The following is a 15,368-nucleotide window of genomic DNA, read 5'->3' on the forward strand; positions in this document are numbered from 1 at the left end:
GCTTTTAAAAGGAATTTCGCTTATGGCCAACTGATTGTGCCACGACGGGGTGGTACAAGGCAGAAGGCACGAGGCAGCTGCCAGAGGCATGAACTTAGCTGGCAAATGGAAAGAGAAACTGTATGAGCAAAAGAGCGACAGAGAGCGAGAGGGAGAGAGAGAGAGCGAGGAAGAGTGAGTGAGAGTTGAAGCTGAAAAATTGAATTGTTTTAGAGATTTTTGTTCTCATTTTCGCTGCGCCAAACAAATAAATCAAATTGGATTTTCGCTTGTGCACTTAATTTTCGTCGAGGAAATTGCACAAAAACTTCATCAAAAGCAGCTGAATACAATCAAAGTAGGCCGCTTTCTTCTCCTTTTCTACGATATTTCGAACAGAGTACAAATTATATTGTGCTTAGGAATTTCGTCAAGCCAATTCGATATCGATTTCAATGTCTATTCCAAATTTAATGCAGGGCCGGCAATGGCGTCAGGAACTGAATGCCGTTCACTATGCCATGCTCCGTGTGACGACGTGCTGTTACTTTTTCAGCCTGAAATTGGGCTGCAAGCTTATTGTGGTATTCGAAAATATTCTGGGTCTATGGCAGATGTACCAGGGCTGCAGCGAACTATATGGCAGGGATGACAAATCGCCACCCCGATGGACGCATAGCAAACCGATCGAACAGAATGCCGAGCTCAATATATTGTTTGGCCTCATTGCGTTCTTCTGTTCCCATCTGCTGTTGATCGGCGTTGTCTTTGTGAGTATTACGCCTACGATTTTACCTTTGCCATAGATATATATATATACATATAGATATATTCCTATAGCAACGCAAGATATGTGTCTTGATTTGGATTTCTGTGATGGCAGTGTGCATTGTGGCGTTCCTGCTCTACACGCAGGTCTTTGGGTGTAGATCCGATACTATGCTATGGGATACATTCATATCGGGTGAGTGAATAAAGATATTATCTATATCGGACAGACTAGGCGCTCTAAAAAGCAATAAAAACCAACGGCTGAAGTAAACAATACATTTGAAAATAGCTGCTAACTGTACATTTGTGACCAGTGTTGTGAAATGCCGTACTAAATGCAATGAAATAGACTATTTTGTCGCTATTTTTGAGCTGATTTTTCGACAGCTGCTTTGCAAGAGCTATCAGTCTTGATATATATAAATTCTTTAGTCTATAGTGTTATATAACAGATCTTTCTATCAAGAAATCTATTCCCTTCAAAATTCTGATCTTCGAAAAATTGAATTTATTTTACAATACTACTTTAATTTTTTCAGCTCTTCAAGGATACTTTTTGGGGATTGGCTTAGTCTACTATATGCACATGGGACGCAGAGAAGAGACTGACGAGGATCTCGAAGTACTCTTTACGATTAGCGAAGTCTAGGATCTCGGTTCGTCTCAAGTCTGCGAGGTAAACATATGTGGCATTCGACATTTGATTTGATTTAATGGTATAGAAATAAAAGATTCATTGATGCAGTTTCTCAAGCAATTGTTTCCATATCACTACGACTAATTGCTAAATCTTAGATTAGATATACTCGTATTAGATATGTATACAAAGTAAAGAGATATTGTTATTGTTATAATTATATCATGCCATAATTCCGACCACTACAACCAATCTTTGAGCTATGCAATTAGACTTGATTTGTTCTAATATGTACAAATGCAGTTTTGTTATTGTTGTAGATTTGTAATTAAATTGAATTAGTATTAGTTGAAACATGCTATTGTGATAATGGTGTCAAAATATTAGTTCACATTGAATTTTATTTCTCGTTATTATTGCAATGCAACTGCGCGGAAATTGTAATGGAAATTGTAATAGAAATTATATTTGCATTTCCCTTCATTTTTTCATTGTTTTGCTTTCCTGTTTTATTACTCAAAAATTGATTGCACTGGCAAATTTTAGACAGAGTAAAAATTGCATAATCAAATGAATTAATGAAAATATAGTGAAATAGTCTTAATTTCTTTTTAAATATATTATTTTTTGATCGTTTGTTAACTTGTATCTTCGCTAGAACGAAGCTAACATGCTCTTTCCATATATATATATGTATATATATTTTTTTTTTGTCTTCATGAAAGATTAAATTGTTTCATATTATTTTAATTATTTCTTATAATTATTTTTAATACGCAATAATTTTTAATACTCAATAAAAAAGTATATTGAGTTGGTTATAGATAATTTTAAGTTTGTTATTTATACTCGAGTTCATTCCGATATGTTTTAGTATGGAGGATTCTTCCGAGAGTTATATATCGGTAAATATTATACTCTAATTTGCATAACAAATTATATTAAACTCAGTTTTAATTTAAGAATTTTAACTATTTCCAGTAATTCTATTGAAGTTAGGAAATAGGAGCATTACAAAAATAAGTCGTTTAATATTAATATGAAATATCGATATAAGTAGATATAAAAATTATTATTTATTATCATTTTCCTCTATCTTCAAGTGGTAAATCGAGTATAACTAAACTTGAACCTTGACCTACTCAACAGACAGGATCTATAAATAATATTAAAATTTTATCAAAGTCAACTATCTGCAAATTACGAACGAGTATTAGACAGTGGATGGTGGCTCAATGCAATCTCTCTTAACTAATCATTATAATTAGATATGGAAAGAGCATTTCGATATCAGTTCAACTCAAGCACTTTGATAAATAATAAATCCAATTGTTAATTGCAACGAGATAATACGAATTTCTTACTTTTGCGTACGATTTTTTTGGCGGCTCTCGCGTGGCAGTTGCCGTGGGCGTGCCGCGTTTGTTAGTGCGATTCTTTTTGAGTACGATAACGCGCATGGTGCACTGTTTTTTCTTTGTATTATTCCTTTACTTTACTTTACTTTACTTTTAGATTAGTGATTAGTGATTAGTGTGTGTGTATGTGTGTGGGTGTAAGTGTGTGTATGTTTATGTGAATTATTATTGCTTAGCGATGGTCTGAACACACGGCGAGGTAACAACAACAATTATTATTAATTGAAAGGCAAATGCTCCAATTTATGCTAGCGAGTCCTTCAAATGCCGTTTGCAAACGGAGTTGTTCATTCGAGCGGGAATATTATTGTTAATTAAATTATTAAATTATTATAGTGTTAACTACTAGTTGGCTTAGTTTAGTTTAATTAGCTGTGCTATTTACAGTACAGTTTAGCGAGAGTAAGTAACATTTGTTACTATATATAGTATATCTATAGTTAGGCACTAGATGCTATTTGTGTGTGTGTGTGTGATAAGAGATAAATGTAGTTCTAGCTATTGCTATTGCGATATCTGCTAAGAATTTTAAACAAGCGTGTGTACGTGTGTGTGTGTGTATATATATATTCTTATTGTCTTTTTAGCCAAGTTTATGGTTTCAGTCAACCGACTATATTTGTTAGTTGTATGCACTAATTACGATTAATACGGAAAGCAGGCAAAATGTATCGAAGAAAACTTGCGACAGTGCTACAAATTAGTAATTAATTGAATTTGGAATTTCATACTGTTCAGATTGTAACGTTTGCGGCGCACGGTGCGTATGCGTGCTATTTGGATTTAGATTTAGTTTTGGATAGAAAGCTAATTGAAATATGTATAGATTTATTTTACAATATGCGCTGCCTCTAACGTTAGTTAATTGCTTAATTGGTGTTGTTTGCCGTTGATCAACGACATATGTATTTTGGTTGCTCTTTACTTACGCTCAAATCAAGTTTGATATAGATAGAGTTTAGGTTTATTCGATTTTGTATCTGAACACAAAAGCCTGCCCTGTACTGCGCCTCTATCAAATGTATTTATTACATATACATATATTTATATTGTCTAAGGATAAATTGGTAATTGGTAGTTGGTAATTGGTTATTGTTGATTGTTGTTGTTATTGTTAATGTGGGGACAACGCCTTCGACTAGAACGAATGCCAGAGCATTTCGCATGGATAGACAGTATTTATATCTCTATATATATCTATATATAGTTTTCTGGACACGAGCTATGCCAGCCAATCAAAGGCGATGCTTTTGTTTTTCTTTAATTTGTTGTTGTTGTTATGGTTGTTGTTGTTGTTACTGGTGGTGGTGTCGTACGAATTGCGGATCACTCAACAGCTAAAAGGCAGGCAACAACAAAGGCGACTTTGTTGGCTCGACGCGCGTTATCAGCAACGTTCAGATGCAGGCACGTGACTGAGCTGGTGCGAGGCTAGCACGTTGCTTTTATAAACAGCAGACGACAGCGACGACTACGATAACGACGACTACGACAACGACGACTATGACAACGACGACGATCTGGCAACGCTGCGCTCTCCACTCTCACTCACTCTTACTCTCACTCTTTCGTTAGCCGAGCCGAAACAGCTGTGCGAGCTTCGAGTTTAGTGCCAACAAACAAACAAACAAACAATTCTATATCATTTAGTTTCATACGCACAGTGGCACACAAAAAAATATGCACACACGCACGGACACGCACACGCACACGCACAGGCACAGACACTCAGCGCATAATTGTTAATTTGCATGAAATGTTCAGGCACGTGTTAGCGAAGACATCGTCGAATTGTTATTGTTGCACACAGGACACTGTCTGACCACCAGACGCTAGCTACTCTATCGCAATACTAAACGAACGAAGCACGTTACGTCCTTCCGGAGTTGTGCTCCCACAGCATTCTGGGAGCATTATAAACGAATATGTGAGACATGCGCACTGAGAGCCACTGGAGAACTGAATGGCAAAACCTAAAAGACAGCTGTTTGACCTACATACAGGTAGTAGGTATGTATGTGTGTGTGTGCGTGTGCGTGGGCTCGGTGCATGTGTACTTTGAAGCGTGCACACACACTTTTATGTGGCACTGTCTCACAACACAAATGAAAGCCAATGTAGTTTAGACTAGAAACTTTAGTTTCTCTCCCAAGAGAGTGCGATGCCCATTTCATAGAACTTTTCGTTAGTTGTAAAAGCTCGCTTTGGGTGCACATCCAACAGGTGCCACAGGAGCTGAGAAAAAGCTGCCACAAAAAGCTGCATACTTTATGGCAACTCAGCAAGCTTAAAGCTCGTGTAGTTGTCTAAGCTAACTCAAGCTTTTCCATACGGTAAAGAGGTCTAAAACTCACCTGTGCTCGTATGGCAGCCAGGTGTATTTGCTTGGCGCGCAAATCGAATTTCTTCATGGATAAATCCTCCTGCAGCTCGTTAACCTTGTTGTACAGCTGACCCTCAATGCCGCGCATTTGTGTGCGATTCAGCGCATCGATGGAGTCCTGCAAGAAACACATACATAGATATATAAGTATGTGTAAGTAAGGGTATTTCACATGTACATATATATATATATATATATATGATAGCTTGTTACACACCTGCAGCTGACGTATTTGCAATTCCAATTCAATGGACTCACGCTTAAGCGACTCCAGCGCCGAGCGCTGCGACAGCGTCGAGTGCCGGTCAAAGACGAGCTCGTTGCGCAAAATTGGCGTCATCTCCTGTGTATGAGTTGAAGAGAGTAGAGTGTCCTTAAGGATTAGAGTTTACTCATTGCATTTCATTGAAAAGAGTCTCTTGAGACTTGAGAGATTATTTATTAGGTGATCAGTCCGTGGTTCAGTCAAAAATGGAATGATGACAATCATGAATAGAATACAAGTTTATTGTATTACTTTAAATATCCTTTCAATTTATCTTCTTTCTGTTGTATTTTCAGCGGTTCCGTAACTCATAACTTCTACATTATGAACGATATCGACTATAGTGCTATTCATGCGTAACTGAAGAGAGCATTCTTACTCTGTTCAACTGTTAAGCTGCTAATGAGCTTTAAGTTCTCTTGAGCTTACAGCAAGCGCTCATAAACTGTCAGAGATTTGTCATTTAACATTGAAGAGTACAAGGGTTGTATGAAAATGTATTGAACTAATACTACCCAAATAAATATAGGCGTATATGAACTAACATAAAAATATATAAACTAAAAAAAATAAATACATATATTTATTAAAGAAAAAAAAAACAAAAAAATTAGTTATTATATATTTATCAAAATTAAATTTTTGTATATACAAAAAATTAATAAAAAAAAAAACAAATAAATAAATTCTATATACAAATATAAAATACAATTATAAAAATACGAATAAAAATATAAAATATAATTATAAAAATACGAATAAAAATATAAAATATAATTATAAAAATAAGAATAAAAATGTAAAATATAGCTTCAAGAAATAATTTTATAAATTAATCTTTAAACTACAATATAAAAATAATAATAAAAATATATTAAAATTAAATTACATATAAATAATAATAAAAATATATTTCTATATTTCTTCATTCATGTTCGCTTGAATGGCTAAAAAATATTAAAAATATTTAAAATATATATCTATATTTCTTCATTCATGTTCGCTTGAGTGGCTAAAAGAAATTAAATAAATTTGGCATAAAGTTCTTAATAAATGAATTCCAAGCAATTCTGTATTTTATGTCATTTGAGTCTTTCTATTTCATTCAGCTTGCGAATGCTGATAAAAAAAAAAAAAAAAAAAAATACAAAATTATTTTTGCTATTTAACTTATCCGTCTAAGTCTTCTATCCTATATTCATAATAATTCTGGCTATCCTCGTGTGTATATTGCAAAACTTGAATATTATATATTATTAAAATAAACTATAATATCCCATGGTGCATTTGCTTACATTGTAGTCAGCTGCCTCGTCGGCCGGTTCGCCCGGCTGCTGTGCTTGAGGTGGGGCAAAGACGCGTCGTGGCACCTTCTGAGCCTGCGATGGCTGCGCCAGCAGGCGGACAAAGTTCAGCAGATCCTGCTGTGGCTGGACGGCGCTGCACTGGCTGGCCAGGCAGCCGTAGCGCCGCGACTGGTCCGTGGCCTGCAAATACATGTAAAGCAATTAGACATGAATATACATATCGACACATACACATACATATATATAGCTAAGGGTATTATTTATTTTGTTATATAAATGAAAATGTGTTTTTGATGTCTGTTCGCACGCAGCGAACATTATGGGCAATTGCCGGGCGCAATTTGCGCACCTGGACACAATTATGAGCAATTATTATAATGGTGATGAAATTGTTTTCCACGACAAGTGCAAATTAAGCCACGAGCAAATTCCAGTGCTGGAAATTGTGTCGAGCAACCACCTGCTGCTGTTGCTGCTGCTGCCGCTGCTGCAGATACTGCTGATGCTGGCAACAGTTGCAACAAATTGCGGCACGTAGCCATAAATCCAGATAATGCGAACTCACCTTGGCGGCAATTACATCGGCGCCCTGTTGCAACGAATCGGAAACAATGTTGCATAGGTCGTTGTGTATCTCCTCCAGCTCCTGCATCAATTGGGGCAATGTGTCGCAATGGTAGGCCTCCAGCATGCCATTGGTAGCATGCAACTGCTGCACGTACGCATTGTGCGCATCGATATATTCGGTCAGCGAGTGCTGGCTGGGGTTTTGCCTATGTGCCAGATGGCATTGCTTGTAGTCCAGGCGACACTGCAAAACAAATAGCCCAAAAAGGAAACGAAAAAAAAATACAGAAAAAAGGAAAACAATACAGAGGCAATTGTCAAGGGACAAGCGGCAGCATGGCGTATACGTAATATAAATGGCTGAATGCGCACACATGTGTGAGTGTATATGTGTGTATGTGTGGCTGTGGCTTTAAGCTGCTTTCTGCTTGCCAGCATACACAATTATTGTTGACACACGCTGCGCCACTTAATAAGCCAACAACTGCTTGGCAACATTAAGTGCAGCTCATTAATAAGACGCACTTGGCATGCCACTTAATAATGTTGCATGCCCTTCTTGTTGTTGTTGCTTTATTGGTTAACGCACCTTTGACAGCTTCTCTTCAGTCTTGGCGATTATAGTCTCAAAAGACTCCCTGTGCGTAAAGATTTTGCGACTTTGAACTTTGCGATGAAAGGATTTATCCAGCATGGGCCGAGATACCTGAGAAGAAAAAAAAACCCAAATATAAAATATAAAATACCAAAGGATATAAAAGAGAATTTAATTAATTTATAATAGGCAAATAAATTGTTTTTGATGTCTTTTCACACACACACACACTCATCTGCCCGTTCGCTCTGCCCGTTAAAGTCTTTAATAATTTTTTGCCTCGCCCCACGTTTTGTTTAAGCCAAAATGCAAATCATCATGCAAAATGCTAATGAAAACCAAATGGCTCGAAAAAAAGAAGCAAAACACAGGCCATAAACGAATATATAACAAAATGTTTTACAATAAAAAACAAATTAGAATGAAATTGTAATCGGTATGTGAGCGACTAGCAAATATCCTGGGTTTGACTGTGGAATAAATGGGAGTGAGAAATATTCTCTTTATATGACATTCTCTTCATTTTATAGCTAGATACCTATAACTATTTTCATTGATTTTGTATTTTTCTCAACTGAATCACTTCAGTTGTACTAGATCTCTATGTTTATGTATAAACCCTGAACCTCGTGCAGATATAGAAATTTCATCATTTTCTAGATCGAATTCATCTATAAGTTAAAGGGAATTCATTGTTTAAAGACGGAAACTTTGTCCACTATTTTTATGCAAATAACTCATAAATTCAGACCCATTCACACTTAAGCTATTCAATAAAGCATTTTTCATAGAGTTTATAAAAGAAGAGCGGGGCGGTCGTTAAATGCAACGAGGCGTGCATCGTATATGTGCAGTTCAGAAGAAGAAGAAGCAATGTGAGGGCATTAAATGTGAAGTAGCATGTTTGAGTGCAACTATGTATGAGTGTGATGTATATATATATGTACATGTATATAGAATTCTATATATATACGTTTAAACAAATTGCTTAACATATGACAGGGGAAGGACACACTCGACTACAGTGCCTCTGCTTGATATACATATATGCATAATTCAGATAAGCATACTTTGACACACTTACTACATGCCTAACACTTCGTTTTATAGCTAAAAAAAAATGTATAATAAAATAAGATAATTTTGGTATATAAAGCAACGATAAAAGAGCTAACTACTACGACTACCTTAAATAGTATAGCCGAACAGAGATATAAGTATAGCAATTAGAAGCTATCTCTCCATATCTCCATAACAGCAGTATATACCCTTTAATCTATAGATAGCAGGTGTATAAAAAAAAAAGTGATGACATTATGCGTCGCTTCAATTACACTTGTGAATTCCCAGGGCGCACATACACAGGAATAGTCCACGCGCACTCACACACAGGCAAACGCACACACACACTTAAATAGCCAACCCCAAGCGCTCGGCACATTAAGTGTAATTAGTTGACTTGTATACATGTAACATACGCATGCATAAATGTAACAAATATACACATAATGAAATGCTCTGAATAGCCCGCGATTGATTTAACTAGGCCCATTATTCAATTAACGCTTATGACAGCAACAATCTATTTTCGTTGCACTCGTAAAATGGTTGGGTTGGGGTCTTTTTGGTTTTTCGGTTTATGTTTTCATTGAGGTCAACACGAGTAATCCATTTAACTGTCAACAACTCTCACACACACACACACACACACACACACACACACACACACACACACACAGTCACACCGTATATAAATGCTCTCTCACCTGGCGGCTGAGGACGCTGGCAACATCGTTGCAGGCCTGCGAGTCGGTTTCCGTTTCCTGCAGGAATGTTTCCCATGCCTGAAAGATGGCCAGATGGCAGGCGGGTCTGTCAACATTTAACGAAACCGAAAACGAAAACAAAAATGAAAGCGAAAATGAAATTGTAATTGAAAATGAAAATGAAAGCACAAACAAAAATAAAAACCATATCATTAAAAAATATCCATTGAATTTCGTATGCTTGACAGGCTCACATACCTCTCCTTGCGCAGCTCGGCATTCTTTTTGCGATAATTGGATACTAGAGTCTGAAGGGCAGTTGCATGTTCCTCATACAATTGGGAGAGTGATTCGTTGAAATCGGATACTGCAATGAAAGCAAATCGAAAATGTTAATGAAAGCAATACAAAAATTTCCATCAATAATTAATAATAATTAGTTTACAATTTTTGGTATTTTAGTGTTAATAAATTTAAAAGTTGATTCGATTAGTTATTTATAGTGTAGGCCACAACAAACAGCCCCCTCTCTCAAATACCTAACTCAATTATATATGTGCGTCGATAGTTTGGACGCTGTGTGAACGACTGGAATATCAAATAGCTAACCAAAAACTAGTTTGAATATGCCTCACAGCGCTCAATTTGCATAGACCGAGAATAGGACGAGAGATGAGAGCATTTTGGATTTACGTTTTACGTTCTGCTCTTTATAGGGTTAGATTTTTTGCAAAGAGCAGGGGCAAAGCCCTTCACAGCACACGGGGCGCATACTTAATGTCGAATGTTTGAATTTCGTTTGCAAATTGCTAACTAAATATTCAATCCAACTCCCGGACAATTATTATAATGGAATTAGTAAAATGCGCTTAATTCATCTGCTAAGCAACCTAAAATATTTTCCTTTTCTATAGTATTTATTGTATTACTCTAATCAATTTAAAGCAAGGTGAATGTTTTTCTAGTCGGCTTTAAAGATTTCTTTAAGCATTTAGCTAAATGGGCAACGGCAGCAGCAAAATGCTTTGATTTTCAGCGGCAAAGTGCATTAGTGTTGAGTAGAGAATGCATTCACACACTCACACACATATACATGGCTGCAGCTTAGCAGCTAGAAAACTATTAAGTGAAGCGTTTGCTCAAAGCTTGCGCGCCAACTTCAGGCTCAAATGCACTTAAACTGAAAGTTGAATGTTTCAACTAAGGATTTAATCAAATCTTTACTACTCGAAGGCCTTTACACCAAACACACACACACACATACCCATACACACATACATTGATGCTGAGCCTTGGCATGCGTATACTTAATGTAAAAAGGATGCCTCGTAAAAACAGGGCGGGAATAGCCCGCCCACAGACGACCTGTACAGTGTGCACACACACACTCGCTTAAGAGAACTGTCTGTCATCGTGGTAATCCATCACATTTACGACTGTTTCAATATGCATACATATACATATATATTTAAGAATCTGCAGTGGCTTTTAACTTTTAGCCAACCCGACCCCTGTCACCTGGCATAAACCCGTTTTATTGACCAACAGCAGCCGCCAACAAGCTGTAGCGCACTTTAACTGCATTTCAATTTAACACTTGGCTTATTCAACTCAAGACATTATTCGCCTTTGTGGTCAGCTAAACTAAGTATATGGTTTGTTTCTTCTGCTGCCGGAAATTGCAATCAGGTCCATCGATACCTGGGTCAGCTGCGGCAGCACTCGGCCGCCGCCCAAAGTCAAATCATGCCGCACAACGAAATGTTATTAAAAACTTTTTCACCCAGTCCAACTCTCGCAGCTGAGCTGAGTTGAAATTGCAAACGGGCAACGCAAATGCAATTTTCTGAGCAGTTTCTGTGCAGTTTCTGCTCAGTTGGCGCACTGCGAGTATATGTTGTGCTTTGGCAGGCAAACAGGCTGTGTAACTTTTAGTGACACAAGTCAAAAGTTATGCTCGTGCGTCCTTCCGACAAGTGAAGACAAACAAGACCAAATATGAGGCACCAGTTGCCATTGCACAGATGCCCTGTAAACTAATGGGTATGCGGCTGGAGGCGGCATTGGTAATGATTGAGTTGATCTGGGAGATTATCATTATAATACATTATTTAATTTTTGTTAAACACTATCCTAGACGAGGTCTGCTCAAAGAATATCATTATGTATGAAGGCTTCTCTTTGTATATATTTATTTCATTTTATTTTCATCTCCTCAAAACTTTTTTTTGATATTAAATTTCACTTTATCTCTATTTTATTCACTACATTAGCTGTTTAAAGGTTTTTAACTATATATATATTTTTTAAAATATATTTCCCTAAAAACTAACAAAGCATTCATAGTGGCCACACATGTTGCCTTAATGTACTAACATGTTGAGTCTCATACATGCGTAACCCACGGAATTTAAACATTCCTGAAACTTTTTAAACAGACCTTTTGCTCTAAACTGAAGAATATTGTGCTACACATTCAACTTTTTATTTTTTAATTAGATTTATATGTGTGAGACATATTTGCAGCTGTTGCGAAAATTGAAAATTTATATTAAATTTAAACATTTAAATCTACATTTCTTTTTTTTTTTTTTACAAATTTTTCAAGTATTTTAACCAATGAAATATTTTTATTTTATGAAATATTTTTATAAATTTATATATATAAATTTAATTGCAAGTGCAGTGGCGAAAAAAAATAAAAATAATGTACACATATGAATATAACAAATATTTTCAACTATTTTGCTTCACTGCGCTTGCAATTAAATTTACAGCTATAAACTTGTTTAGTCAATTTCCATTACACATTATGTTACATAAAAACTCCAATAAAAATTCAGTATTTTGCTATATCGAATCCAAATTCCAATAACAAATTTGTATCAAAGCTGAATTCATATGAAAAATATTCTCAATCATATTTTACTATTTTCTTGAAAAAATTTCCTCCACAAAATTTTCATTAAATTCACGCATTTTGATGACCATCTCTAACTATATTTCATTTGCACAGGTTTCCTTCAATTTACATCAAATCAATCGTATTATGCCATACCATCTCCATGCTCTATAGAGATTCTCTGCAGACTTTTCATATTGTTTACAAATATCTTCATATTTACAGCATGTTCGCTGTTTTTGTCAGGACTTTTGATTTGTTTTCAGTGCTGCGCATTAAAAAACATATTTTTGTGTGACTCCTCATGGCAGTGGGACAAATAATAAACAAAAATTCCATTGAAAAAGAAAAAGCCAGCAAAATAAATAAATTACATGTTCGCATCGTTCATGCATGATAAGTATTTGCCAGCTGTTCGCTTTGATATTTGCCAGCCGACAATCAACAGTGTCTACAGGGTATCAGAGCTGGCCAAGTCAATGCAGCATGTGCACAAAGTTGTAACAAACTTCAAAAAGGGCAGCAAAGGCAACTACAACACACGGCACTACTACACATATGAAGAGAAATGTGTGCGCCTTAAGCTGTAAAGCGGACATATCGCTATGGTAGCCAGATGCTAAGCTGGCGTTATTTATAGGGCAGCAAGTTGAAAACGTGTTCGACATCAATTCTATAGATTTATGGCACAATCACTAGGTATGCTGAGCACAAAGACGCGCTGCGATTGATATCAATAAGCCATAAACCGAAAGCCACATAAAATACCAGTAGAGACACGGAGCACAAAGTCAAAACAATCAAAAAACTTTTGCAAATAAAACACACAACATTTCTTCCCCAACACACGCACACACACACGCACAATACACAAAGTGTTCATTTGAGCATGAAAATAGACAGCGAAACGAAAACTTTCGCAGGCTGCTAATATATGTATATAGATATGTGTATTTATTTCACTCACCTGTTTTAATTAACTTAAAGTTGACATTGTTCTGGGATTTGAAAGCCTCATTCAAGCTGCTGTGACTGTAGTCCTTGAGTATGCCATTATAGGACGCCATGCTGCCCTGTGGGCTAAGGGAACCACCGTGTGGTCCCCTCCACCCGAAGAAACTACGATTTCTTCGACCACTTGAAGATTTTCCCAAAGAATCTGTGCGAAGTAAACGAAGGCTTATTAATAATATTTCCAACCGCAACAAAAACAATTCAATTCAAAAGAAAACAATCAAAGAGTAACCACAAAAATTAAATTCAACTCAAACTCAATAATTAATTCAAAGCAAAATGTAAATGAATTAAATTCAAATTCGAAAGGAAATAAAAATGCAAATAAAATTACTGAAACGCAAACAAAATTAATTTCATATCAATTTAATCAAATCTCCAATCAAATCGTAACGCAACAAATTTAATAAATGAAAAACAACAAATCTGTAGGAAAATAAGTAAATAAATAGCTCGTAATGAAACAGTTGGAATCGTCGGCGTCGTCTCCCGCAGTTACCCTAGCTCTGGGCCCAGCTTTAATAATTCCTTATTTTTTTTCTCTCGCCTTCTACCTTCGTGTGTGGGTGTGTGTGTGGGGGGTGTGTGGCAGCCAGGTTGGTTGCGGCTGACGTGCCAGACATCTGTGCACGCCCACCAAGTGGGCGGCAGCAAATCGCTGCCTCTCATATTTATGCATAAATAATGAGCCGGGCCCTGACGTGGGCCTTCGGTTTGCATCCATTCCGTTTGTTTGTTGTATTTGTCAGTTGAGCAAACGGAAATTTCAAGTGCTTGGGCGCCCATTACAAAAGTCAACAAAGCAACACAGCCGCCTCGTGGCTGCCAAGACATTGTCGAGGCTATCCAATTGAGGCTCATTTCAAATTCAATCGATAAATGAAGCGTAACGGCTTCTATTTCTGCTGCTACGGCTAAAAAGGCATTTGGGGGCATTCGGTTTAGAGTGCTCAAGAGTTTCAGCTTTTTAGCTGTCCAATTGTTTGACCACACTCACTCACACACACACACACACACACACACACACACACGCAACCCTTAGTAGCACACGTGGCGTATGAGTGTGATTTTATTTGCGTTCGTTCCATTTGCTCGCCCACAAAAGTATGCTACGGCAATTATTTAGCCGCATTGAATGACGCCATTGCATGTGGCAACTCGACTGCACATAAGCCAAGGGCATGCCACACACAATATCCTGTGGCAGCAGTGGCAGCAGCAGCAGCTCGGATCACGTCTAACACGCTGTTGATTTAGTTTCAGTTGATAGCTGCTACTCCTGCTGGTCATCAAATTTGCTACGCTCTGAACTTTTAAATGAATTCCAAGTGGGCGACAACTGGATTCTTGAGCCGTCGCGTGCTCACGTGCGGCCAACTCCTGGCGCCCAGGATGCGCGCCAAATGTTGTTGATTACACTTCATGCGCTGCTAAGCTTGGCTACGCCAGCAACAGCTGCAACTGCGACGGCAGGATGTGCAGCATGCCTCCTTTTGCTAGTTTGCCCTTTGTAAGCACTCGCACTTGCATTTGCCAAGGAATTATGTGCGTGCCCATTTCCAAGTGGAAAAACACGCGCTCCAAAACAGCTCCTCAGGCCCCGCCTCGCGCCACGCAATGCAAGGTTAAGCCTCACCCACGTGTGAGTGCATGTATGTGTGTGAGTGTGAGTATAAATGTGTGTGTGTGTGTCTATATGTACGAAGCATATGCAAGCATGCACATAATCCACTTTGCATGCAAGAGGCGAAGAACGAGGAGAAC

General features: G+C 37.3%; 2 protein-coding genes across 2 annotated transcripts in view; one reads left to right on the forward strand and one right to left on the reverse strand.

The window, feature by feature from the left end:
* The window catches only part of LOC6578881, a 104,665-nt gene that overhangs the window by 60,477 nt on the left and 28,820 nt on the right, over positions 1-15,368 (reverse strand). Inside the window, 8 exon segments of the mRNA XM_044011095.1 lie at positions 5,160-5,306; positions 5,406-5,531; positions 6,749-6,940; positions 7,326-7,571; positions 7,917-8,033; positions 9,689-9,794; positions 9,947-10,055; positions 13,558-13,749. Coding sequence (XP_043867030.1) covers positions 5,160-5,306; positions 5,406-5,531; positions 6,749-6,940; positions 7,326-7,571; positions 7,917-8,033; positions 9,689-9,794; positions 9,947-10,055; positions 13,558-13,749 — 1,235 coding nt within the window.
* LOC26527360 lies at positions 359-1,503 on the forward strand. Its single transcript, XM_015163358.3, has 3 exons — positions 359-749; positions 820-943; positions 1,290-1,503. The coding sequence occupies exons 1-3, from the start codon at positions 435-437 to the stop codon at positions 1,397-1,399; spliced, it is 549 nt and encodes a 182-aa protein (XP_015018844.1). The 5' UTR covers positions 359-434; the 3' UTR covers positions 1,400-1,503.

Source organism: Drosophila mojavensis, unplaced genomic scaffold, assembly GCF_018153725.1.
Source record: "Drosophila mojavensis isolate 15081-1352.22 unplaced genomic scaffold, ASM1815372v1 contig_80, whole genome shotgun sequence".
Classification (NCBI taxonomy): Eukaryota; Metazoa; Arthropoda; class Insecta; order Diptera; family Drosophilidae; genus Drosophila; species Drosophila mojavensis.